The sequence below is a fragment of the Salvelinus sp. IW2-2015 genome, unplaced genomic scaffold (genome assembly GCF_002910315.2).
Source record: "Salvelinus sp. IW2-2015 unplaced genomic scaffold, ASM291031v2 Un_scaffold1544, whole genome shotgun sequence".
Classification (NCBI taxonomy): Eukaryota; Metazoa; Chordata; class Actinopteri; order Salmoniformes; family Salmonidae; genus Salvelinus; species Salvelinus sp. IW2-2015.
Window position 1 is genome coordinate 945 of NW_019942976.1, and position 24226 is coordinate 25170.

Below are 24226 nucleotides of genomic sequence, written 5' to 3' on the forward strand. Positions count from 1 at the left end.
ATGGTCCAGTTCTACTGTATGTATGTCCAGGTCTACTGTACTGTATGCGTCAGGTCTTACTGTCTTTTGGTGATATCTATTGTACTGTGTGGTCCAGGCTGCACTGTACTGTATTTATGGTCCAGGGCTCTACTGTATGTATGGTCCAGGCTCTACTGTACTGTATTTATGGTCCAGGCTCGACTGATTTATGGTCCAGGCTCTAGCTGAACTCTGTGTATGGTCCAGGCTCTACTGTACTGTATTTTATGGTCCAGGCTCGACTGTATTTATGGTCCAGGCTCTACTGTGTGTATGGTCCAGGCTCTAATGTATTGTATTTCTGGTCCAGGCTCGACTGTATTTATGGTCCAGGTGTCCTACTGTCTGTATGGTCTAGGCTCTACGTGACTGTGTGTATGGTCCAGGCTCTACTGTGTGTATGATCCAGGCTCTTACTTGTACTGTGTGTATGGTCCAGGCCTCTACTGTGTGTATGACTCCAGGCTCTCTGTACTGTGTGTATTGGTCCAGGCTCTACTGGTGTTATGATCCAGGCCTACTGTACGGTGTTGTTGTACAGCTCTACTGTGTGTATGATCCAGGCGTCTACTGTACTGTGTGTATGGTCCAGGCTCTACTGTTTTTAGGATCCAGGCTCTACTGTACTGTGTGTATGGTCCAGGCTCTACTGTGTTTATGATCCAGGCTCTACTGTACTGTGTGTATGGTACAGGTCTACTGTACTGTATGTATGGTCCAGGTGTACTGTACTGTGTGATGGCCAGGCTCTACTGTATGTATGTATGCGTCAGGCTGTTACTGTACTGTATGTATGGTCTCAGGCTCTACTGTACTGTATGGTATGGTCAGGCTCTACTGTATGTATGGTCCAGGCTGTACTGTACTGTATGTATGGTCCAGGCTCCTACTGTACTGTATGTATGGTCCAGGCTTCTACATGTACTATATGTTGTTAGTCCAGGCTCTACTGTACTGTGTAGTCCAGGCTCTACTGTATGTATGGCCGAGACTCTACTGTACGGTATGTATGGTCCAGGCTCTACTGTACTGTATGTATGGTCCAGGCTCTACTGTATGTATGGTCTACTGTATGGTCCAGACTCTACTGTGTGGTCCAGTCTTACTGTATGTATGGTCCAGGCTCTACTGTACTGTTGTATGGTCCAGGCTCTACTGTATGTATGGTCTACTGTATGGTCCGACTCTACTGTGTGGTCCAGGCTCTACTGTATGATGGGTCCAGTGCTCTACTGTATGTATGGTCCAGGTTCTACTGTACTGTATGTTTGCGTCCAGGCTCTCTTGATGGATGGTCTACTGTATGGTCCAGACTCTACTGTGTGGTCCAGGCTCTACTGTATGTATGGTCCAGGCTCTACTGTATTGTATGGTTCCAGAGTTCTACTGTACTGTAGGTCCATTCTCTACTGTATGTATGCAGGTTCTACTGTACTATATGTATGGTTCCAGTTCTACTGTACTGCTTATGGTCCAGGCTCTACTCTATGTATGCGTCCCAGGTCTACCGTACTGTATGGTCCATTCTCTACTGTAGGATGGTCCAGGTTCTTACTGTACTGTATGGGTCCATTCTCTACTGTATTATGGTCCAGGTTCTACTGTACTATATGTATGGTCCAGATCTACTGTATGTATTGGTCTACTGTATGTATGGTCCAGTGTCTCTGATTGTGTGTTCTGTGGGACGTGGTTGACAGCAGTACACGCACACCAGAAGACACATTTTTCATGTAACAGTTGGACAAATAAGTACCTGTTGCCATTTAGCTGTTGTGGCGTTATGAGTTTTATCTAAAGTATTCTGTATGTGTTTGCCATAGAGATTGCAGCCTGGAGCTGGAAGAAAATGCCTTTGGAGAGTTACGCAGGTGTACCAGCACTGTGATGCCAACAAATGTCTCTCCCACAGTGGTCGGACGTATTCTTTCACGCCACTGGTAACTCTAATTTGTTGTGGGGTGTGTGATGTTGTGTGTGTGTGTGTGTGTGTGTTGTGTGTGTGTGTGTGTCGTGGTGTGTGTGTGTGTGTGTGTGTGTGTGTGTGTGTGTGTGTGTGTGTGTGTGTGTGTGTGTGTGTGTGTGTGTGTGTGTGTGTGTGTGGCTGAAATCGCTGTTGACAAACCAAAATGTGTTTATCGCCTAAAATGAATTTGAGTTTCACTCATATGTCTTTTTGGTTTTCAGATGTTTCAAATTACTGCGCCTGTGCCCTCTGTGGCCTCAGTGGCACCCATCGAAAATGTGGTTCCTCAAACTTGACGAGACTAACTGGGCTTGTGAGGACTGTGCAGGAGCGTGGATGGGACAGGTAGGCTATTTGCCGTACTGTGTCTGTTTTGGTCTAACTTGGCAGTGAAGTTATGACCAGACCAGTTATGTTTGGAATGAAGAACTGCTTTTATTGTCTTTATGAAGTCTATTCTCTCTCTGATTAATCATTGTTATTTTCTGTGTTTAGCTCACTCCCCAGGACACACTGACTCTCCCACAGCCGGCGGTGGCAGAGAAGAAGCAGGTTCTTCTAAAAGGACTCCACCTGACCCCTCGCCAATCACCTATAGTCTGTAAAAGGTACAGTACATTATTGTTTAGCATTTTCACACAAAAATCATTGGCGCCCTTTCAGCCGGTCTATTGATAGGTGACCACACATTGCACCTGGAGGCACGGCTTCAAACCCTGGACTGCACGGCTTCAAACCCTGACTGGCACGGCTTCAAACCCTGACTGGCACGGCCTTCAAACCCTGACTGGCACGGCTTCAAACCCTGACTGGCACGGGCTTTCAAACCCTGACTGGCACTGCTTCAAACCCTGACTGGCACGGCTTTCAAACCTGAACTTGGGCACGGGGCTTCAAAACCTGACTGGGCACGGCTTCAACCCCCTGACTGGGCACGGCTTCAAACCCTGATGGCACGGCTTCAAACCCTGACTGGACGGACGGCTTCAAGGCACGCCCGTGACTGGCACGGCTTCAAACCCTGACATGGCACGGCTTCAAACCCTGACTGGCACGCTTCAAAACCCTGACATGGCACGCGCTGCAAGCCCTGACTGGCACGGCTTCAAGCCCTGACTGGCACGGCTTCAAGCCCTGACTGGCACGGCTTCAAACCCTGACTGGCACGGCTTCAAACCCTGACTGGCACGGCTTCAATCCCTGACTGCCACGGCTTCAAACCCTGACTGCGCCGCTTTCCATTCCAAGTCCCCTCTCTCTCCATCTCAATAACTTATCCACTGTATCTATCAATAAAAACTATCAAATACATTTAAAAAAAATACTTCTTATTTTTTGTACTTGCCGTCATAGACCAAGTCCAAATGTTTTCTAGAGGAATTGTTTTTTGGTCTTACCTTATATGTTGTGCTAAGAACACATTGGAGATAAACATAGATTATTTAATGATTGGCAGGCCATTTTTGTTGGGAGGCTCTGCTAGAGAGATCCTACAGGAGCTTGCCAGTCAGACATCACAGCACCAACTATCCATGCCAGTGGTGGTGAATGGAAACAAGGTCCTGGAGGCTGCCATGGAGCTAGTGAAGAGGAGTGACTTCAACCCGTCCCATGCCCTTGCGGTGAGGTTCACAAGCAGCAAGCACAGTTCCAGCCCAGACACCTGCCCTGGCAACACCCGGCACTTCCTCAGGCTCCTGGTGCAGCAGCTCCAGAACACTGTCTTTGAAGGTCCGGATGGTGCCAAGACCCTGACCCTCGATGCACGAGGTAGGTCAATACCACCCCCCTCCGTACAAAACACTCTCCAGCTCTCGATCATAAACTCACTCTAGCGCAAATCACTTGCTTGTTGCTAGAATTGTTGGGTCATAAACTCACATTCATAGTTACATTTGGGAGTTACAGTTGAAGTCGGAAGTTTACATACACCTTAGCCAAATACATTTAATTCCGTTTTTTCACAATTCCTGACATTTAATCCTAGTAAAAATTCCCTGTCTTATGTCAGTTAGGATCACCACTTTATTTTAAGAATGTGAAATGTCAGAATAGTAGTAGAGAGAATGATTTATTTCAGCTTTTATTTCTTTCATCACATTCCCAGTGGGTCAGAAGTTTACATACACTCAATTAGTATTTGGTAGCATTGCCTATACATTTTTTAACTTGGGTCAAACGTTTCGGGTAGCCTTCCACAAGCTTCCCACAATAAGTGTGTTGGCGGTGGTGGGTTGGATGCCTTCGAGTGGTGACGTCCGGTGCAGGTATTAGGCTGCGGTCGAGCGTGTGTGCGTTGGGCGGTGCCCAGAAATTTCTATAGGATTGAGGTCAGGGCTTTGTGATGGCCACTCCAATACCTTGACTTGTTGTGCTTAAGCATTTTGCACAACTTGGATATGCTGGGGGTCAATGTCCATTTGGAAGACCCATTTGCGGACCAAGCTTTAACATCCGCTGATGTCTTGATTGTGTGTGTTCCAATAATATCCACATCTTTCCTCCTCATGATTCCATCTATTTTGTGAAGTGCACCAGTCCGACTCCTGCAGCAAAGCACCCCCACAACATGATGGTGATTTTCTTTGATTTTCCCATTTGTGTCGCAAAAGCACTGAGTTTGAAGGTAGGCCTTGAAATATATCCACAGGTACACCTCCAACTGTCTCAAATGATGTCAATTAGCCTATCAGAAGCTGCTAAAGCCATGACATCATTTTCTGGAATTTTCCAAGCCGTTTAAAGGCACAGTCAACTTAGTGTATGTAAACTTCTGACCCACTGGAATTGTGATACAGTGAATTATAAGTGAAATAATCTGTCTGTAAACAATTGTTGGGAAAATGACTTGTGTCATGCACAAAGTAGATGTCCTAACCGACTTGCCAAAAATATAGTTTGTTATCAAGAAATTTGTGGAGTGGTTGAAAAACGAGTTTTAATGACTCCAACCTAAGTGTATGTAAACTTACGACTTCAACTGTATATTGTTATCAAATACTGGGGATGTGGTTTCGATCTGTTCTCAGCTTCTCTCAGTGCTTGACTTGGACTGAAATAGGTGCCGGTACTCATTTTGGGTGCTGTATATATTTAGGTGCAGGAGCTCCACAATACTTTGAGCTAATATTCTTTAAGAGGAACAGGAGCTCAAGCAGTAGAACATTTGAGGTGCCGGTACTCAGCTCTGGGGAGCTCTTGCCCAAGTCAAGCGCTGGCTTCTCTATGTTGTCTCATTTCTATGTCCTGTTTCCCTAGCTCTGAGGGAGGATGTCTACTTTGACGTGGGGTGTCTTCTGTCCCTGAGTCTGGTCCACGGGGGACCTCCTCTGGGCTTCTTCTCCAGGGCTCTCTACCTGTGTCTGTTCAACTTCCCCAGGGATACACCTCTCACTGTGGAAGACATGGGCAGCACTGGGTTCACAGACAAAGTCAAGAAGGTACACATTTTAACATGTCTCTTTACTCTTTTAGATGCTGAATAGATTGATTTAGTTGGACCTTCTAATGTTACAAAGGCTTTAAATGATTGGTTCACAATTTATGAACCAAATCTCTATTTTTGATGGAAATGGCGTGTTGTTGAAGAGTCCTGGCACTTTTTTGCGATTTCACTTGTTTTTGAGAAACTGTCCCCACACGCAATATACTTTCTCATTGCTCGTTCTGCAATATGGGGGCTATGGAAAAAAATTAACAAGGGTTCCAAAAACACCCAAATACTTCCTTTTGGAAAGGTTGTTCTCTGTGTAGCCCGCGCAGAACAGCTAGTAATGGGAGAATGCTCGAGTCAAACAAAATGGAACGTAACGTTGCTAATAAGATCTGAATTACCCAATTTCATGTGTACAACATCTAAAGACCCGTATCACTATAGTGAGAGCTTTGCCGTTACTAAAGGACATATTTGGGTGTTTTTGGAGGCTTGTTCATGTTTTTCCGTAACCCCATAATGCAGAAGGGGCAACGAGGAAGTCTTTTACAAGTGTGGATAGTTTCTCAAAACCAAGTGAAATTGCTAAAAAAGTGTCTGGACCCTATAGCATGCCATTTACATAAAAAACGAAAGATTTGGTTCAAAAATTGTTAACCAATCCTTTAACTAATTCGCCATCTCTTTTGGTTCAGATTCAGGAATCCAAGTCCTTGGAGGAATTGAGAGAGGCAATGGAGTCAGCTTCAGAATACCTGGAAGTGGCTGGGTGCACTAGACCAGTTGAGAGCCTTTCAGACAAAGATACACTCGTTAAAGACATTGTAAGCTTCCACCTAATAACAAGAATGCAGTTACCCGTCCAAAGGTTTGTATGTCTATGGGTATTTCCTTTAGAAAAAGAGTACCTTTTTGACTCTGTTTCACATTCAACATTTTCTATCATTGCTCAAACATATTTTAAACTGGCACTAGTATTCTACTGTAACTATGTTTGAGACATTGTAAGCCTGGTTTCTGTTAAATATATGTTGTTTAACTTTGTGTTTGTAGGTTCTGTGAGGGTCTGAAAACCCTTGGTGTGTTTGACCAGGTCCAGATGTTTCCAGGAGCCTTTGTTGGTCTGTTCTGTTCCTCTCATGACAAGCTGACCGCTGACACCATGGCAGCTCTCTTCACTGTTCAGTTCTCAGACCAGGAAGAGACCGCAGGGAAGGAGACCGCTGTGGTCACCTTCTGGAGACACTACCTATTGGAGTGTGAAGGTATTTGACCTCTAATGACTCAATGATTGAAATATTTATTTGATAATTGAAGATATACACTACCGTTCAAAAGTTTGGGGTTACTTAGAAATGTCCTGGTTTAAAAAGAAAAGCACATTTTTTTGTCCATTAAAATAACATCAAATTTATCAGAAATACAGTGTAGACATTGTTAATGTTGTAAATGACTATTGTAGCTGGAAACGGCAGATTTTTAATTGAATATCTACATAGGTGTACAGCGGCCCATTATCAGCAAACATCACTCCTGTGTTCCAATGGCACGTTGTGTTAGCTAATCCAAGTTTATCATTTTAAAAGGTTAATTGATCATTAGAAAACCCTTGTGTAATTATGTTAGCACAGCTGAAAACTGTTGTGCTGATTAAAGAAGCAATACAACTGGCCTTCTTTAGACTACTTGAGTATCTGGAGCATCAGCATTTGTGCATTCGATTACAGGCTCAAAATGGCCAGAAACAAAGTGCTTTCTTCTGAAACTCGTCAGTCTATTCTTGTTCTGAGTAATGAAGGCTATTCCATGCGAGAAATTGGCAAGAAACTGAAGATCTCGTACCCGCAAAACACCAGTCTCAACGATGCTGGCCTTCTAGGCAGAGTTGCAAAGAAAAAGCCATATCTCAGACTGGCCAATTAAAAGAAAAGATTAAGACGGGGAAAAGAACACAGACACTGGACAGAGGAACTCTGCCTAGAAGGCCAGCCTCTTCACTGTTGACGTTGAGACTGGTGTTTTAAGTGTACTATTTAATGAAACTGCCAGTTGAGGACTTGTGAGGCGTCTGTTTCTCAAACTAGACACTAATGTACTTGTGCTCTTGCTCAGTTGTGCACCGGGGCCTCCCACTCCTCTTTCTATTCTGGTTAGAGCCCGTTGGCGCTGTTCTGTGAAGGGAGCAGTACACAGCGTTGTATGAGATCTTCAGTTTCTTGCCAATTTCTCGCATGGAATAGCCTTCATTTCTCAGAACAATAATAGACTGACAAGTTTCAGAAGAAAGGACTTTGTTTCTGGCCATTTTGAGCCTGTAATCGAACCCACAAATGCTGATGCTCCAGATACTCAACTGGTCTAACTAAGGACAGTTGTATTGTTTCTGTAAGTAGAACAACAGTTTTCAGCTGTTGGTAACATAATTGCAAAATGTTTTTCTAATGATCAATTAGCCTTTTAAAATGATAAACTTGGATTAGCTAACACAACGTGCCATTGGAACACAGGAGTGATGGTTGCTGATAATGGGCCTCTGTACGCCGATGTAGATATTCCATAAAAAAATCTGCCGTTTCCAGCTACAATAGTCATTTACAACATTAACAATGTCTACACTGTATTTCTGATCAATTTGATGTCATTTTAATGTACAACATTTTTTTTATTTTCTTTCAACAACAAAGACATTTCTAAGTGACCCCACATTTTTTGAACGGTAGTGTACATATCAAGCCAAGAAGAACAAGCAGTACAGACACTTGAAGGCCGTTCAGACAGTGTACACTACTATTACAATGATATTCAGTAAAACTAACACAATCACATGAATGTCCCCGCCTGTCTCCATATATTACCCATCATCACCAGTCTCTCTGTTCTCTGGTTTCAGTTGGCAGATGTGCAACATCGCTAGAGGACGTGCTCATCTTTGCCACCTCAGCTGATGTGGTACCAGCTGTAGGGTTCAGCCCCAGCCCTACCTTATCCTTCCTCCATCCACTGGACCCGGCCGGGGCCTTCCCTGTGAGCCAGCCCAGCTCCAACCGCCTCCTGCTGCCGGTGGTACCTTCCTACCAGGCCTTCAAGAAGCACATGGAGTATGCAGTGTGCCAACTCACAGTCTTGCAGAGCATTTGATCACAGACACACAGACAGTATTGATCTATATAAGCACAACTTTAATAGACTGTCAATGAACTTGTAGGACACATTTCATTTGGATTCTGTACTTCAGTTGATATTTACTCACCTCATAGAGTTTCAGGTTTGGGTAGGGTATTTCCACCACGACAGAGATGATACTTTTTGTATTATAGGCTTTAGCTGTTGACTTTTATAAACTATTTTACACTAATTGAATTGTTAGAAAGAGCATTACTTTAGGTGCTACAATTGTTTGAATGGTCATTTCTTTGTTTGAATGGTAATATGTTTGGTTTGAAATATTTGTTTCTTTCTCTTTTGGGATTCTCTTTGATATATTTTATGTTGTACATACTGAAGTGTGTGTATCAATGTTTTCTGTAAAGTTCTGTCAATTATATGCTACATTTTCTATTTTTGTGATTGTTCTGTTGTTTGTTATGTACTGTTCAGGTTGCATGTCTTATTTGTTTTGGCTTTGTATGTATTTTCTATGTTTACTAACTTCTCACGCATTTTACTCATGCCAAATTAAACATTTGCATTTACTCTCTGAAATATTCTTGCGATGGTCGATTTCCCCCCCCCCCACCCCCCCCATCAGTATTCAAAATGCATGAGATAAGTGCATTTCAGTAGAACCTATCACTTTGCCATCATCTATCCTAGTGAGGATCTAGGAATCCTAATTGAATCAAGCAGACCATTGATGTAGATTTGATTTCCTATTTACAAGGATCTAAGAGTAAAGTAGGGGCTACTCCCTCAAAATGTGTGATAGCAAAGTCCAGGTACACCCTCATGTACATGATGCCGTTCAAAAGAACTCTGAGCTCGGAAATCTCTGACTTCCCAAGACAACTGGGAACTGGGGGGAAAGAAACAAAGCTCCTACTGGGAGATATACACTGAACAAAAATATAAATGCAACATGTAAAGTGCTGGTCCCATGTTTCATGAACTGAAAAAAAAGGTTCCAGAAATGTTCCATATGCACAAAAAGCTTATTTCTCAATTAAATTTTGTGCACAAATGTGTTTAAAAACCTGTTAGTGAGTAGAGGAGGATTTCTGTCTAATAAAGCCATTTTGTGGGGGAAAACTAATCTGATTGTCTGGGCCTGGCTCCCCCGAAGAGGGTGGGCCTATGCCCTATCAGGCCCATCCATGGCTGCGCCCCTAACCAGTCATGTGAAATCCATAGATTGGGGCCTAATTAATTAATTTCAATTGACTGAAGATCACTGACGTCATGATTTGCCCTTGTATTTTACACAGTTCCCAGTTGTCTTCTGCCGCGTTCAAAACAACTGGGAACTCGGAAAAATACTAGGTCAAGGCCCGAGTTACCGAGTTGGAATTCCGAGTGGGGTGTTTTCCCAGTCGGAGCTCGTTTTTTCCCGAGTTCACATTTATGTTGAACGCACGGAAGTCGGAAGTAGGAGATTTTCGAGTTCTCAGTTGTTTTGAACGCGGCATTGAAAGCACCACGTGAGATCGCGGTAATGAGCGATATAGCAGACATCGAACGAGACTTGCCTGACCCGTCATCCTATGCCCCGTGTGACTGCATAAACAGAAAAGATGGCCGCCTCCGTCCGGGAAAAGCAGGCAGGTCTGTCAATGGTTTAGTTTATTCATTCTTAATCAGCATAGGCTGTCGAATAAAATCGACTATTTTACCCTAGTTAGCTACCTATTGAAAAAAACGATCTGCCACGACGACCAACCAGTTCACGAGAAAAGCAATGCTAAGCTAACTTACTAGCTGGCTAATTAACTTTACAATAGCATTATAAAACAGCAAGAAGTCGGATGGCTAACCTAAACGTACCTCTACTCTTGAATTCACTAGACACTGATGTGGTTGTCATGTCAAGAAACATGAATGCAACGCAGTGAATGTGTTGCTGCCGGACACACTGAACTAGACAGACTTAACTTATATGTTCCATTTCCACTCATTAACATGTGAATGGGTATCTAACAGTAGCTAGTTAACTATTTCACTCATCTAACGATTTCACAATTTCACTCAACATTGAGTGGCAGAAATGGTATAGTAAAGTCCCAGCCCCAGTCCTGTGCAATGTTTAGTGGGGCAAAAGTGGTGGCTGTAGTAAAAAGTGGTGGCTGGGGTGGCAGGTAGTCTAGTGGTTAGAGTGTTAGGCCAGTGACTGAAAGGTTTCTAGATCGAATCCCCGAGCTGACAAGGTAAAAATCTGTCGTTCTGACCCTGAACAAGGAACTCACTGCCTAGGAACTCACTGTTCCTAGGCTGTCATTGTAAATAAGAATGTGTTCTTAACTGACTTGCCTAGTTAAACAAAATTTAAACTGTCCCATGGGTTCTTCCGTGTCCCCAGCTGCCTTGAAGCGCATGCTGAATTTCAACACTCCTCTGTTGAAAAACACTGCTGCTGAGCCGGTATGGAAGGTGCTGATCTACGACAGGTGTGGCCAGGACATCATCTCCCCTCTACTGGCAGTCAAGGAGCTACGGGACATTGGGATCACGTTGCACTTGTGAGTAGGCCTAACTCACAATTTGACATCAGTTAATAATCTATTAGTCTCCTTCACAAAAAGTACATTTAGAAAAAGCTAAAATCATGATACGTCAGACAAATAATTGATAAGGCTGTAAAGACATTGAACCTTTTTGTGTAACAACCCATCAACTGATGAATCTTTTGATAATGAAGGCGCTACCTGTGTAGTATATTTCAAAGGACAACAACAGTTTTGAGAAAAGGAATTTGAGTCAATACTGAATTGAGCAATTGCAAATAAGTCCACACACGCACAGTGTTGACTTGGTGTCAATCAATAGAGGATACAGTCATCTAGAAAGCTCTTCAATGTATTTTATCTTTCTCTATAGGTTGCTTCATTCAGACAGAGATCCCATCCCGGATGTGCCAGCCATCTATTTTGTAATGCCGACAGAGGAGAACATTGACCGGATATGCCAAGTAAACATCCCTCACTCAGAACTTCAACATGACTTCGTCAGATATTTTTAAACGCTGGATAGGCCAGATGATAAGGATAAATGTCTTTGGCCACCGAGTCTATGAATTTGGTGGCTTTGCCCAGATAAAATGATTTGTTGTCCAAACGTAACATCTAACATCCTACTAGTCGGTATATTGTTCCACTCCATTGTTTTGTCTCTCTTTCTCAGGACCTTCGTAGCCAGCTGTATGAGTCTTACTATTTTAACTTCATCTCAGCCATATCCAGAAGTAAACTAGAGGATATTGCCAGTGCAGCTCTCTCAGCCAACGCTATCACACAGGTTACCAAGGTGAGTCTACAACACACTAGTTTGCCAGTCTGCATCTCAAATGGTACCCTATTCCCTATATGCTGCACTACTTTGTGCCTGTAGGGCTCTGGTGAAAAGCAGTGTACTATAAAGGGGGATAGTGTGCAATTTGGGACTCAGGCCCAGTCATTTTCTATAAATCACATCACAGGGTATTTGACAGCCTTGTAAGAGTAAGGTCTTTTTTTGCTTTTGTAGGTGTTCGATCAGTATTTGAACTTCATCACACTTGAAGATGATATGTTCATCCTCAGCAATCAAAATAAAGAGTTCATCTCCTACCATGGTAATAAGTTCATTGGATTCAGAAACGGGGCAAGATTTGATATTGTCAAAAGGAAACTAAAGATAACTGTTTTTATTCACATATTACCTTCAGATCGTCTTCTTGATTAGCTGGCATGATTGTATTTGACTTCCTGTTTTCCTATTCCCTTTTGATTAGCAATTAACAAACCGGACATCATGGACACAGAGATGGAGGCCATCATGGATACGATAGTAGACAGTCTCTTCTGCTTTTTGGTCACTCTGGGTGGGTCCTTCAACACAATGTTATCAGTGTCACAATACTATTGAGACTCCTGAGAGAACATTGCTTTGGTATTTCAAAATATACTGTGAGATGCATTTACTCAGGTGGTTATGCCATTTCTACCTGCTAGATGGCAGCATTACTACCATTTATTACTCACCTGAATTGAAGCAGTACCAAGATAATAGTTATTCTGGGAGAGGAAAACTGTTTGAAAGTAAAGGGTTTTGTCTGAAAGTGTGACCATATAGATGACACTTTGACAAAACAAACCCACCTTGTCTAAAAGATTCTCAGTTTTATCCTAATGGGATTCAGCCGCCACTAGACTCCAGCACATCTCTATAGAGAAGCTCTGCTAAACTCTTCAATGCTCTCTATTGGCAGTTAACAGATGTTTTGTTTTCTTAGGTACTGTCCCCATAATCCGCTGTCCAAGAGGGAATGCTGCGGAGATGGTCGCGGTGGTAAGTATTATCCTCCCTCATTTAAAACCATCTGAAGTTTCCTTGCCTCAGCCGCTGTCAGGGGCCCAGTCTGTCTGAACACTCTTTGTATTACGTCTTGGCAGTGCAGAGAGGCCTGGGAGAGTAGTACCCATCCCCCGTGGGCACAGTGAAAGGGGAAATTAGTCATTTGAGGACCACCCCAAATCCAACCACCCCCAGAATCTCAGCATTTGCAGACTGTATTTGCAGGTGGAATGTTGATGCAGTCTGTGTAGAAGCTGATCCTCCAGGGGCCTTAATGGATGGGTAGAGTGATTCTCCTCTAGTCACACAACACTGCTCTTTGTTCCATGTACTGCTGTGTGGTGGTCTCAATGCAGCCCTGCAGGACTGTATGCTTAGTCTTTATTTGGTTCAGAAGATATAAGGCCTCTTGCCTCGCTAGTTAAGAGACTAAAACATCTTAACCCAGCTTCTCTGTTGCAGAAACTTGACAAGAAGCTTCGGGAGAACCTGCGAGACGCCAGAAACAGCCTGTTCACTGGAGACAACATGGGGGTCAGCCAGTTCAGGTGGTTCAGGGTGCTGTAGACTAGTAAACTGGGTATGAACCATAAAGACAGCAAACTAGATGAAGACATTCATCCCATTGTGTACTTTACCATGGAAAGCCTACTCCATTCCATATGACAAACGCATACAATGGCTTCCCACACACACTGTTTCACCATGTCTTTGTTTAACTCTGAGGTGGAAATGTGCTCTCCTGCTTTTCTCCTCCAGACCCACTGAACAGTTAGCTAGGCCTTCACTAAGTGGTGGATGAAGATAAAACAGTCATGCCTCCTCTGGGAAAATCTAAGCTGGATCCATTTCAAGTCTTCTTTTGTGGTGGAGCCTAGTCAGTGGGGAACTCTGGGTACATATGTCATCCTCTCCTTTCATCTCTGTCTGTCTCTCTCTCTCAGCTTCCAGAGACCCTTATTTGTACTTGCTGACCGCAACCTGGATCTTGCCACCCCCCTCCACCACACATGGACCTACCAGGCCCTCATCCACGACGTGCTGGTAAGACTGACAGGATACAGGGAGAGAGAAAGAGTGGAGCAGACCTGTCTGTCGTTCTCCCGCCACAGTGTTATGATGGACTTAACAGACACATCATACACTTTGACAAAAACTAAGGGCTTACTAATGAGAAACGTCCACTCTACAGTCTGGACTCATTCCTGGTGAATTGTGTTGGGTGTATGGTATTTTACACTGTCTGAACTGGTCTGCTCAGTAGTGTGAATAGGGTATATACAGTAAACCAAGGTGTGTGTGTGTGGTTTTTCAAGGTAGCAAACAGATTTAACTTGGAATGTTATTTCTGAGATACTGTAATTACTTTGTGTAAGATGAAGAGGAGGGTAAATCTTATGGTATGTTCTCAGTGCGTTGACATGTGTCAGAGGTCATAAATATTAGTGAGGAACCATTTTCCACCATCCGTGCCTTAAAATGACTTGTGGTGTAGAGTGGACCAACCAGTCTCCTATCCTACCATTGGTTTTCAGCATTCCAGGTCCTTTGTTTTAGCCTCGATATATGTATGACAACGGTTGTTATTTTGAAGGTAGGCTATGATGATGTTAGTAGATATCAATGTTTATTCCCAGAGGGTTCTATGGATCAGTATGTTTTCTAATGTTTTGAGTAGAAATATGACCAGACTTCACATCCAATAGGATCTCTGCCAGCCAACAAACAGAGTAACTAGTGTCTTTACCGGTGTCTGTTTATTTGTGTGTCCCCCAGGACTTCCACCTGAACAGGGTTAGTATGGATGAGTCTGTGGGGTCAGAATCCTCTCCTGCCGGAGCCAGACCCAAGAAGAAGAACAAGAAGAGTTATGACCTCACATCAGCCGACATGTTCTGGCAGAAACACAAGGGCAGGTTTGTATTTGCTATGCAACATTTTTCCAGCAAAATTAAGCAGTTACACATTTTTGAAAACATTATAATGCATTCACAACAGATGTCACAACATATTAAGTGTGTGCCCTCAGGCCCCTTCTCTACTAGCACATATCTACAACACAAAATCCATGTGTTCGTGTGTGTATGTTATTGTGTGTTTGTATGCATGTCTGTGCCTATGTTTGTGTTGCATCACAGTCCCCGCTGTTCCATAAGGTGTGTTATCAGTTAATATTTTTTTCTAGATTTTTACTGCTTGCATGAGTTTCTTGATGTGGAATAGAGTTCCGTGTAGTCATGGCTCTATGCAGTACTGTGCGCCTACCCCTAGTCTGTTCTGGACTTGGGGACTGAAGAGACCTCTGGTCTTGTGGGGTATGCATGGGTGTCCGAGCTGTGTGCCAGTAGTTCAAACCGACAGCTCGGTACATTCGACATGTCAATACCTCTCACAAATACAAGTAGTGATGAAGTCAATCTCTCCTCCACTTTGAGCCAGATTGACATATTAATATTAGCTCTCTGTGCACATCCAAGGGCCAGCCGTCCTGCCCTGTTCTGAGCCAATTGCAATTTTCCTAAGTCCCTCTTTGTGGCACCTGACCACACGACTGAACAGAAGTCCAGGTGCGACAAAACTAGGGCCTGTAGGACCTTCCTTGTTGAAAGTGCTGTTAAGAATGCAGAGTAGCCCTTTATTATGGACAGACTTCTCCACATCCTAGCTACTGTTGTCAATATGTTTTAACCATGACAGTTTACAATCCAGGGTTACTCCAAGCAGTTTAGTGTCCTCAACTTGCTCAATTTCCACATTCATTATAAGATTTAGTTTGTCCCAAATACTATGCTTTTTGAAATATTTAGGACTAATTTATTCCTTGCCACCCATTCTGGAACTAACTGCAGCTCTTTGCTAAGTGTTGCAGTCATTACAGTTGCTGATGTGTATAGTGTTGAGTCATCCACATAGATAGACACACTTTACTCAAAGCCAGTGGCATGTCGTTAGTAAAGATGGAAAAAAGTGAGGTGCCTAGACAGCTGCTCTGGGGAATTCCTGATTCTACCTGGATTATGTTGGAGAGGCGTCTATTAGAAAACACCCTCTGTGTTCTGTTAGACAGGTCGGTACACTTTATCCACAATATAGCAGGGGGTGTAAAGCCATACAAGTTTTCCCAGCAACAGACTATGATTGATAATGCCAAAAGCTGCACTGAAGTCTAACAAAACAGCCCCCACAACCTTTTTATCATCAATTTCTCTCAGCCAATCATCAGTCATTTGTAAGTGCTGTGCTTGTTGAATGTCCTTCTATAAAAGCATGCTGAAAGTTTGTTGTCAATTTGTATTGTATCTGGTCAAACAATTTTTTTCCAAACGTTTACTAAGCGTTGGTAAAAGGCTGATTGGTTGGCTATTTGAGCCAGTAAAGGGGGCTTTACTATGCTTAGGTAAGGGAATAACTTTTGCTTCCTTCCCGGCCTGAGGGCTCACACTTTCTAGTAGGTTTAAATTGAAGATATGGCAAATAGGAGTGGCAATATCATCCTCTTTATCCTCAGTAATTTTCCGTCCAAGTTGTCAGACCCAGGTGGTTTGTCATTGTTGATAGACAATTTTTTCACCTCTTCCACACTTACTTTACGGAATTCAAAATTACAACGCTTGTCTTTCATAATTTCGTCAGATATACTTGGATGTGTCGTGTCAGCGTTTGTTGCTGGCATGTCATGCCTAAATTTGTTAATCTTGGTAATGAAAAAATCATTAAAGTAGTTGGCAATATCAGTGGGTTTAGTGATGAATGAGCTATCTGATTCAATGAATGATGGAGCAAAGTTTGCCTTTTTGCCCAAAATTTTATTTAAGATGCTCCAATGCTTTTTAGTATCATTCTTTGTTTCATAGTGTAGTTTGTTTTATTCAGTTTAGTCACATGATTTCTCAATTTACAGTACGTTTGCCAATTACTTGTACAGCCAGACTTATTTTGCCTAATCCTTCTCAACCATAACATTTTTCAATTCCTCATCAATCTATGGGGATTTAAGTTATTACAGTCATTTTCTTAATGGGTGCGTGCTTATTAGTAACTGGGAAAGCAATTTCATGAATGTGCCAAGTTCAGCGTCTGGTTGCTCATCATTACACACCACGGACCAACAAATATTCTTTACATCAACAACATAGTAATCACTACAAAACTTATTGTATGACCTCTTATACACTATATTAGGCCCAGCTTTCTAGATATGGCTACAATATTGTGATCACTACATCCGATTGATTTAGATACTGCTTTCAAACAAATATCTGCAGCTTTAGTAAAGATGTGATCAATACATGTTGATGATTTCAATCTTGTGCTGTTTGTAACTACCCTGGTAGGTTGATTGATAACCTGAACCAGGTTGCAGGCCCTAGTTTCATCGGTAGCAACAGTATATTCCAAGTTTTGCTGGTTAAAGAAACGCAGTTCTGTTGGCTAAATTGGATTAAACTACTGATTTAGAAGGTAGTCTGCAGGGGATGCTTTATAACTCGGTAGAATCAATCTATTTGGAGCTTTGCCATAGTGAAGTTCTTCTTGCCTGAGAGGTCGTTTTGATTCTTCCAGCCCGTTCCCAGAGGTGGCTGAGTCTGTACAGGAGGAGTTAGACACATACCGAGCCCAAGAGGACGAGGTGAAATGCCTCAAGAGCGTCATGGTAAGCGTGGCACACAGGTGGTTTTATAGAGCTGTTCAATGAAGTAGTCTCACTGAAAACAATAAGACGACACTCACACTTGCATATTCCCCACTAAAATAACTTTTATTTTCTTCTCCAGGGTTTGGAGGGTGAGGATGAGGGAGCCATTAGTAGTATTAGTATGTCAGACAACACAGCAAAACTTACCTCAGCTGTCAGGTGAGCATCAATGTAGAATATACAGTATTTATCCTTATTGTTATTTATTCATTACGGCGCCATTATTGACAGTTCTCTCAGTCCGTACCAAACTGTGTTTCCTCTAACAGCTCTCTGCCAGAACTTCTGGAGAAGAAGAGGCTGATTGACCTCCACACTAATGTAGCCACTGCCGTTCTGGATCACATTAAGGTCAGTGTTTAGCACTGTCTTGGCCAGACAGGGTGTTCTCTGTGTCTAGAGAGAGAGGCTTCTCTCTGTCCACAGTGCACATCGTCCCATTAACACTGTTCTCAGATATTGAACACATATGGAAGACTGTTGTGCTGTGCAATCACAGTTCTACCATCTCATATAAAGTTACTAAATCTGTCAAAGGACTGCCTAAAAATCATCTTGAACTAATCTACACCTTATGGGATGTATCCACAGAGCCGTAAACTAGACGTGTACTTTGAGTACGAGGAGAAGCTGATGAGCAAATCCACCCTGGATAAGTCTTTACTGGACATCATCGGTGACCCAGACGGTAGATGTGCCACTGTGCTTATCTTGGCCAGAAATGACATAAATCATGCATGTGTGCTACTTTGTCAAGGGTTGGAAGTACCGGAGATGCCTGTTTTGAAGGTCTGTCAAACAACAGTTTTTCTCTTTGTAACAGCGGGAACACCAGAGGACAAGATGAGACTCTTTCTGATTTTCTACATCACAGCCCTGCAGCCCACTTCAGAGGTGAGGCCTGGGCCCCTTCTATCCCTACCCTTAACCTTATCCCTCCTAACATACTAGACTCCCATCACACGTTCTCTCCCCATCAAATGCATGCCAAACTAGACTATCACAGGTCAGGGGAGGACCCACAGGATGCAGGCCCCTCTGTTAGGGAACTCTATGCTGATCCACTGCAGTCATATCAGTATCATGTCCAATAGACCAAAAACAACACAATAGCAACCTGAATGGAGACACTTTGTGGTTTCACTGTAGAAGTCTTAACAAAAACACAATACACAATTTGAAAAACCTTGGGCTTAGATTTAATTATGTAGAACACCATTAAGCAAAACACCAATTCCCAACATTTTCATTTTTCATATGCTTTTCTTCTGACAACGTTCAAAATCTTTATTGTTCGATATGACTCATGTAGAGGCCGATTCTAGGAACATTGAAACCCTTTGAAGCCGCGGCCAAACATCATTACTCCAGAAATCCAATAATGCTAGCCTGTTCTGTTCTGAGCATCTCAAGGCCCTCTGTATAGGAGACCTTCCGGCTCTCCACAATGACTGGGGGGTTCTACGTGAGATTAGGGCTGATCTAGGATCAGTTGCCCACTCCTGTCCGTATACCCTTATTCATTATCATCTAAAAGACACAACTGATTCCAGAACAGCACTTCTACTCTGAGGCGCTTTGTTAATACGGGCCCAGGTTTCTGGCTGCGACTGCAGGCTGGTATCAGTGTTAGGATCAGGCTGTCCTGGAGCATCATGTTGATCAATGGTCTTCCTAACAGCCCTTCTCCTCTGAGACACCATGCTGTTCCCTGGCCTGACAGCTGAAGTCAAGCAGGAAATCGTTTTCTACCACTAATGTCTATGGTATTTCTCCTTTCGTCTCTGTCCCCATGAACCTAAACCCTCCCTGGGAAGATTATCACCATGGGATTACCCTCTCCGGTCCATCCGTCCACTCCTGCTCTTTAGGTTATTTGTTTTCCCTGGCCGATGCGGTGTAACATGGTATATTAAACAGTCTCTGCCGTCATTCCATACTATAAAGATGATGCCATCACACTTGGCCTCACACTCTGTTTATGAAGAATGGTTGTCGATCCCTTCGGGGTACTAGACCTCGAATGCCTGCTCGATCACTTGTATGTTTTTACCTTGGTGAAAACAGCCATTCTTTATGTTCTGTGATGTAGACTGATCTGGACCAATACAAGAAGGCTCTGCTAGACACAGGCTGTGACCTGTCCCCTGTCAACTACATCAAGCAGTGGAAGTAAGTTGTTCCATCAAATGATGTATCATACATACAGAACAAAACATAACAGTTAACCACATTTTGTTTTAGACAACAAGCTACTTATATATTGTCTTTTTTTTTAGGGCTTTCACTAAGATTGCTGCCACACCATCTAACTATGGGAACAGCGGTGTAAAACCTATGGGGTAAGAGAGCGAGTGTGTCCCTTTCCATAGACCACAGTTTTAATCATTATTTAACCAGGTAAGTTATTGAGAACACATTTTTATTTTACAATAACAACATAATCTATTCTAGTCCCATATTCCTAACCCCCGTGTTGACACTCTCCTAACCCCCGTGTTGACACTGTCTTCCTGTCTCTGTCTCACAGCCTCTTCTCTAGGGTGATGAACTCTGGCTCCCAGTTTGTCATGGAGGGGGTGAAGCACCTGGTGCTCAAACAGCATGTAAGTCGCTCTACACAGAGAGAGCGACACACACACACACACACACACACACATAAATATACACATGCACAGAAACACACAGGATGAGTAGGAAGATACTGAATGTCTCCTAATCTCCTGAGGCTGGCTGAGAGGCTGGCTGAGAGGCTGGCTGAGAGGCTGGCTGAGAGGCTGGCTGAGAGGCTGGCTGAGAGGCTGGTTGTGAGACTGGCTGGCTTGTTGTGAGACTGGCTGAGACTGAGTGGCTGGCTGGCAGGTTGGTTGTGAGACTGGCTGGCGGGTTGTGAGAATGTCTGAGAGACTTGCTGGCTGTGAGACTGGCTGGCTGGCTGTGAGACTGGCTGGCTGGCTGGTTGTGTTGCTGGCTGGCTGGTTGTGAGACTGGCTGAGAGACTGGCTGGCTGGCTGCCTGTGAGACTGGCTGGCTGGCTGCCTGTGAGACAGGCTGAGAGACTGGCTGGCTGAGAGACTGGCTGGCTAAAAAAAACAGACTGGCTGAGAGACTGGCTGGCTGGCTGGTTGTGAGGCTGGCTGGCTGGCTGGCTGGTTGTGAAGCTGGCTGGCTGGCTGGCTGAAGAGGCTGGCTGGCTGAGAGGCTGCCTGGCTGAGAGGCTGGCTGTCAGCCCGGCTGGCTGGCTGAGTGGCTGGCTGTGAGACTGGCTGGCTGTGAGACTGGCTGTCAGCCACTCAGCCAGCCAGGCTGACAGCCGCTCAGCCAGCCAGGTTGACAGCCGCACAGGCTGACAGCCGCTCAGGCAGCCAGGCTGACATCCGTACAGGCTGACAGCCTCTCAGCCAGCCAGGTTGACAGCGGCTCAGGCTGACAGCCGCTCAGCAGCCAGGCTGACAGCGGCTCAGGCTGACAGCCGCTCAGCCCAGCCAGGCTGACAGCCGCTCAGGCTGACAGCCACTCAGCCCTCAGGCTGACAGCCGCTCAGCCAGCCAGGCTGACAGCCGCTCAGCCAGCCAGGCTGACAGCCGCTCAGCCAGCCAGGCTGCCAGGCTGACAGCCGCTCAGGCTGGTTGAGTGGCTGTCAGCCTAGCTGGCTGGCTGAGTGGGCTGGCTGTCAGCCTAGCTGGCTGGCTGAGGTGGCTGGCTGTCAGCCCTAGCTGGCTGGCTGAGTGGCTGGCTGTCAGCCTAGCTGGCTGGCTGAGTGCTGGCTGTCAGCCTAGCTGGCTGGCTGAGTGGCTGGCTGTCAGCCTAGCTGCTGGCTGAGTGGCTGGCTGTCAGCTAGCTGGCTGGCTGAGTGGCTGGCTGTCAGCCTGCTGGCTGGCTGGTGGCTGGCTGTCAGCCGGCTGGGCTGGCCTGGTGTCCAGCCTGGCTGAGTGGCTGGCTGTCAGCCTGGCTGAGTGGCTGAGTGGCTGTCAGCCTGGCTGAGTGGCTGGCTGTCAGCCTGGCTGAGTGGCTGAGTGGCTGTCAGCCTGGCTGAGTGGCTGAGTGGCTGTCAGCCTGGCTGGCTGGTTGAGTGGCTGGCTGTCAGCCTAGCTGGCTGGCTGAGTGGCTGGCTGTCAGCCTAGTTGGCTGGCTGAGTGGCTGTCAGCCTGGCTGGCTGGTTGAGTGGCTGGCTGTCAGCCTAGCTGGCTGGTTGAGTGGCTGGCTGTCAGCCTAGCTGGCTGAGTGGCTGTCAGCCTGGCTGGTTGGTTGAGTGGCTGGCTGTCAGCCTAGCTGGCTGGTTGAGTGGCTGTCTGTCAGCCTAGCTGGCTGGCTGGCTGAGAGGCTGGCTGGCTGAGAGGCTGGCTGGCTGGCTGAGAGGCTGGCTGGCTGACTGAGAAACTGGTTGGCTGGCTGACTGAGAAACTGGTTGGCTGGCTGACTGAGACACGGCCGGCTGGCTGAGGGAGAGGCTGGCCGGCTGGCTGAGGAGCAGTCTCATTATGATACTGTCTGTATGTGTGTGTTTTTAAAGTGTCCAGATGTCAATTGGCTTTGATGGGAAGGTTTTTCCTGGAGACATGTATGCTAATTCTCACTTAGCTGCTATGTTAGAGTCGGTCTGTAATGAACGATATCATCCGGTGAGCAGAACAGAGTTTGAACGAGATTCTCTTTCAGAACTTGCCCGTCACACGTATCCTGGACAACCTGATGGAGATGAAGTCCAACCCGGTGAGTCTCCTCCTCTATTGTGGACATTCCTCTATGTATTTGTGTTGCACCGTCACATTCAGGAGGGAAGCATGCTCATGATACAGTAGCAAAAAGATGGACAACCTGATTGGAGTCTCATGTATGCAGTCTGAGTTCTCTCCAATCATGCCTCTATTCTGTTCAGATCACTTCTGACTGAATATGTGGAACAACTTTTCATCACTATTTGTGAAGAATTACTTTTTTAGATAGATAAGCTACTTTGCAAAATGGGGGAGGGAGAGAGGGGTATTGTCTGATCTGAATGAGTTAAATGTGTCTCACAGGATCCATCCTGCTTGTACTGGAGCTGTGGTTACTAAGAGAAATTGGGTGACCTCTAAGCAATGTAAGGATTTGAGGGTTTCTAGAATTGAGTGTGGTGTACTGATGATTTCTGATCTGCAGGAGACAGATAACTACAGATACTTTGACCCCAAGATGCTGCGTGGCAGTGAGAGGTAAGACTCCATAAAGAGGTTTAAAGATAGCAGTTACTTAGTTAAGGCCTATAAATAGTTGTGTGCATTTTCTGTGTCTGCAAGATGTTTCTAACACTCCTGCCTTCCAACCAGCTCCATCCCAAGGAACAAGAACCCGTTTCAAGAGGTGAGTCCTGCCATGGTCGGCAGAAAGAGACACACAAATAGGACCTCCAAGTCCAGTAACTGCTGTAGCCCTGAGTACCCCGGACGGTCCTGGCGCTTAGCCTGGCCTGACTGTGTGAAGGGGAGAGCACTAATGTAATCTGTGTGTACTGGACCTGAATCTAGCAGCCTGATGTAGCATTACGGTCTCAAAATGAGACTTTCTCTCCTTCTATTTTAGGCTATCGTCTTCATGGTGGGAGGAGGGAACTACGTAGAATATCAAAACCTGGTGGACTACACAAAGGTAGCTTCTTATTACTCTAAATCGGTTTGTTTTTCGAGAACCTCTTTATATATCCAGTTGAGTTTTTATTGAACCATGTGTATTTTGTGGTACCCTTTTTTAGGCAAAGCCAGGGAAGAGGGTGCTGTACGGATGCAGTGAGCTCTTCAATGCAGGACAGTTCATCAAGCAGGTAGGAGGACCAACAGCCTTTAATAAAATTCAATAATAATATTGCTAATTATATATAATTGATCATTATCATTTGATAATATCATGATATTTATCAACAGTAATCATTAACCAGCCCTAAACATAATATGAAATTATGACACATATTGTGGGTTTGTGTTAAATTACCTACTCTGCTTAATTGATATCAGATTTCTTGTTTTGGTTATTTCTCCATGCTTATCTCCACAGCTGTCCTCTCTCGACCAAAAGTAAAAACAAGAAAATATATGAACATTTTATTTTCTTCGATTCCATTTCTCCTAAATACTCAAGACCTCCTGAATCAAACTGTAGAATCATACCTCTAGGTTCTCTCTCTGACATTCCATGTATTTTATAATGTGTACTGTACTTACATTGTTTGTTTACCTAATTATCTTTACACTCTCAACAAATAAAGATTAACAGTCTTACTCAGCACTGCCGTGATGTCAAGTGTTTGTACCAGGGTTTTCCAACTTGTCCTTTGTTTCATCTTATTCTAGATCAGAACAGGGTGTTTTAGCAGAGACTTTAGGATTCATTTTTTTTTATTTTTAAAGTCTACATATAGCCCTGTTTGTCTGTTTCCGTTCCCCTTAGGCCATTTTGGAGCTGAACTCATCAACCAAGCAGGCAGTTGTCAGTTTTGTTGACCCAGAGTTCTAGCATGGAGAACTCACCATTTACTATAGAAGGTGCTGCTGCTTCATCTCTCTATTGCTTCACACCATAACCCACTTCCACACCATAACCCACCATAGCCCACTTCCACACCATAGCCCACTTCCACACCATAGCCCACTTC

The 24226-nt window shown here is 44.4% G+C and overlaps 2 protein-coding genes across 2 annotated transcripts; both read left to right on the plus strand.

Moving 5' to 3' along the window:
* Positions 1-2208: 2208 nt before the first annotated feature.
* Positions 2209-8656, plus strand: LOC112071193 (G2/M phase-specific E3 ubiquitin-protein ligase-like; the record flags this gene model as incomplete). Its single annotated transcript, XM_024138644.2, has 7 exons — positions 2209-2332; positions 2483-2595; positions 3444-3757; positions 5246-5427; positions 6116-6288; positions 6474-6685; positions 8311-8656. Coding segments are annotated over 7 exons (1366 nt in total), but the record flags the coding sequence as incomplete, so codon positions are not given.
* A 1408-nt stretch (positions 8657-10064) lies between these two features.
* On the plus strand, positions 10065-23747 carry LOC112071189 (sec1 family domain-containing protein 1). Its single transcript, XM_024138642.2, has 24 exons — positions 10065-10178; positions 10930-11089; positions 11448-11538; positions 11751-11873; positions 12093-12180; positions 12340-12429; positions 12841-12896; positions 13365-13450; positions 13847-13946; positions 14679-14818; positions 17466-17556; positions 17678-17757; positions 17868-17949; positions 18190-18286; positions 18422-18492; positions 19691-19770; positions 19878-19940; positions 20129-20204; positions 22258-22311; positions 22741-22793; positions 22908-22941; positions 23161-23226; positions 23330-23398; positions 23629-23747. The coding sequence occupies exons 1-24, from the start codon at positions 10148-10150 to the stop codon at positions 23650-23652; spliced, it is 1905 nt and encodes a 634-aa protein (XP_023994410.1). The 5' UTR covers positions 10065-10147; the 3' UTR covers positions 23653-23747.
* Positions 23748-24226: the final 479 nt, after the last annotated feature.

Coding starts and splice junctions, on each gene's coding strand:
- LOC112071189 (XM_024138642.2), top strand. CDS start 10,148: ATGGCCGCCTCCGTCCGGGAAAAGCAGGCAG. Junction 12,430..12,840: donor CTGCTTTTTGGTCACTCTGG/GTGGGTCCTTCA, acceptor TTGTTTTCTTAG/GTACTGTCCCCATAATCCGC. Junction 17,758..17,867: donor AAACTTACCTCAGCTGTCAG/GTGAGCATCAAT, acceptor TTCCTCTAACAG/CTCTCTGCCAGAACTTCTGG.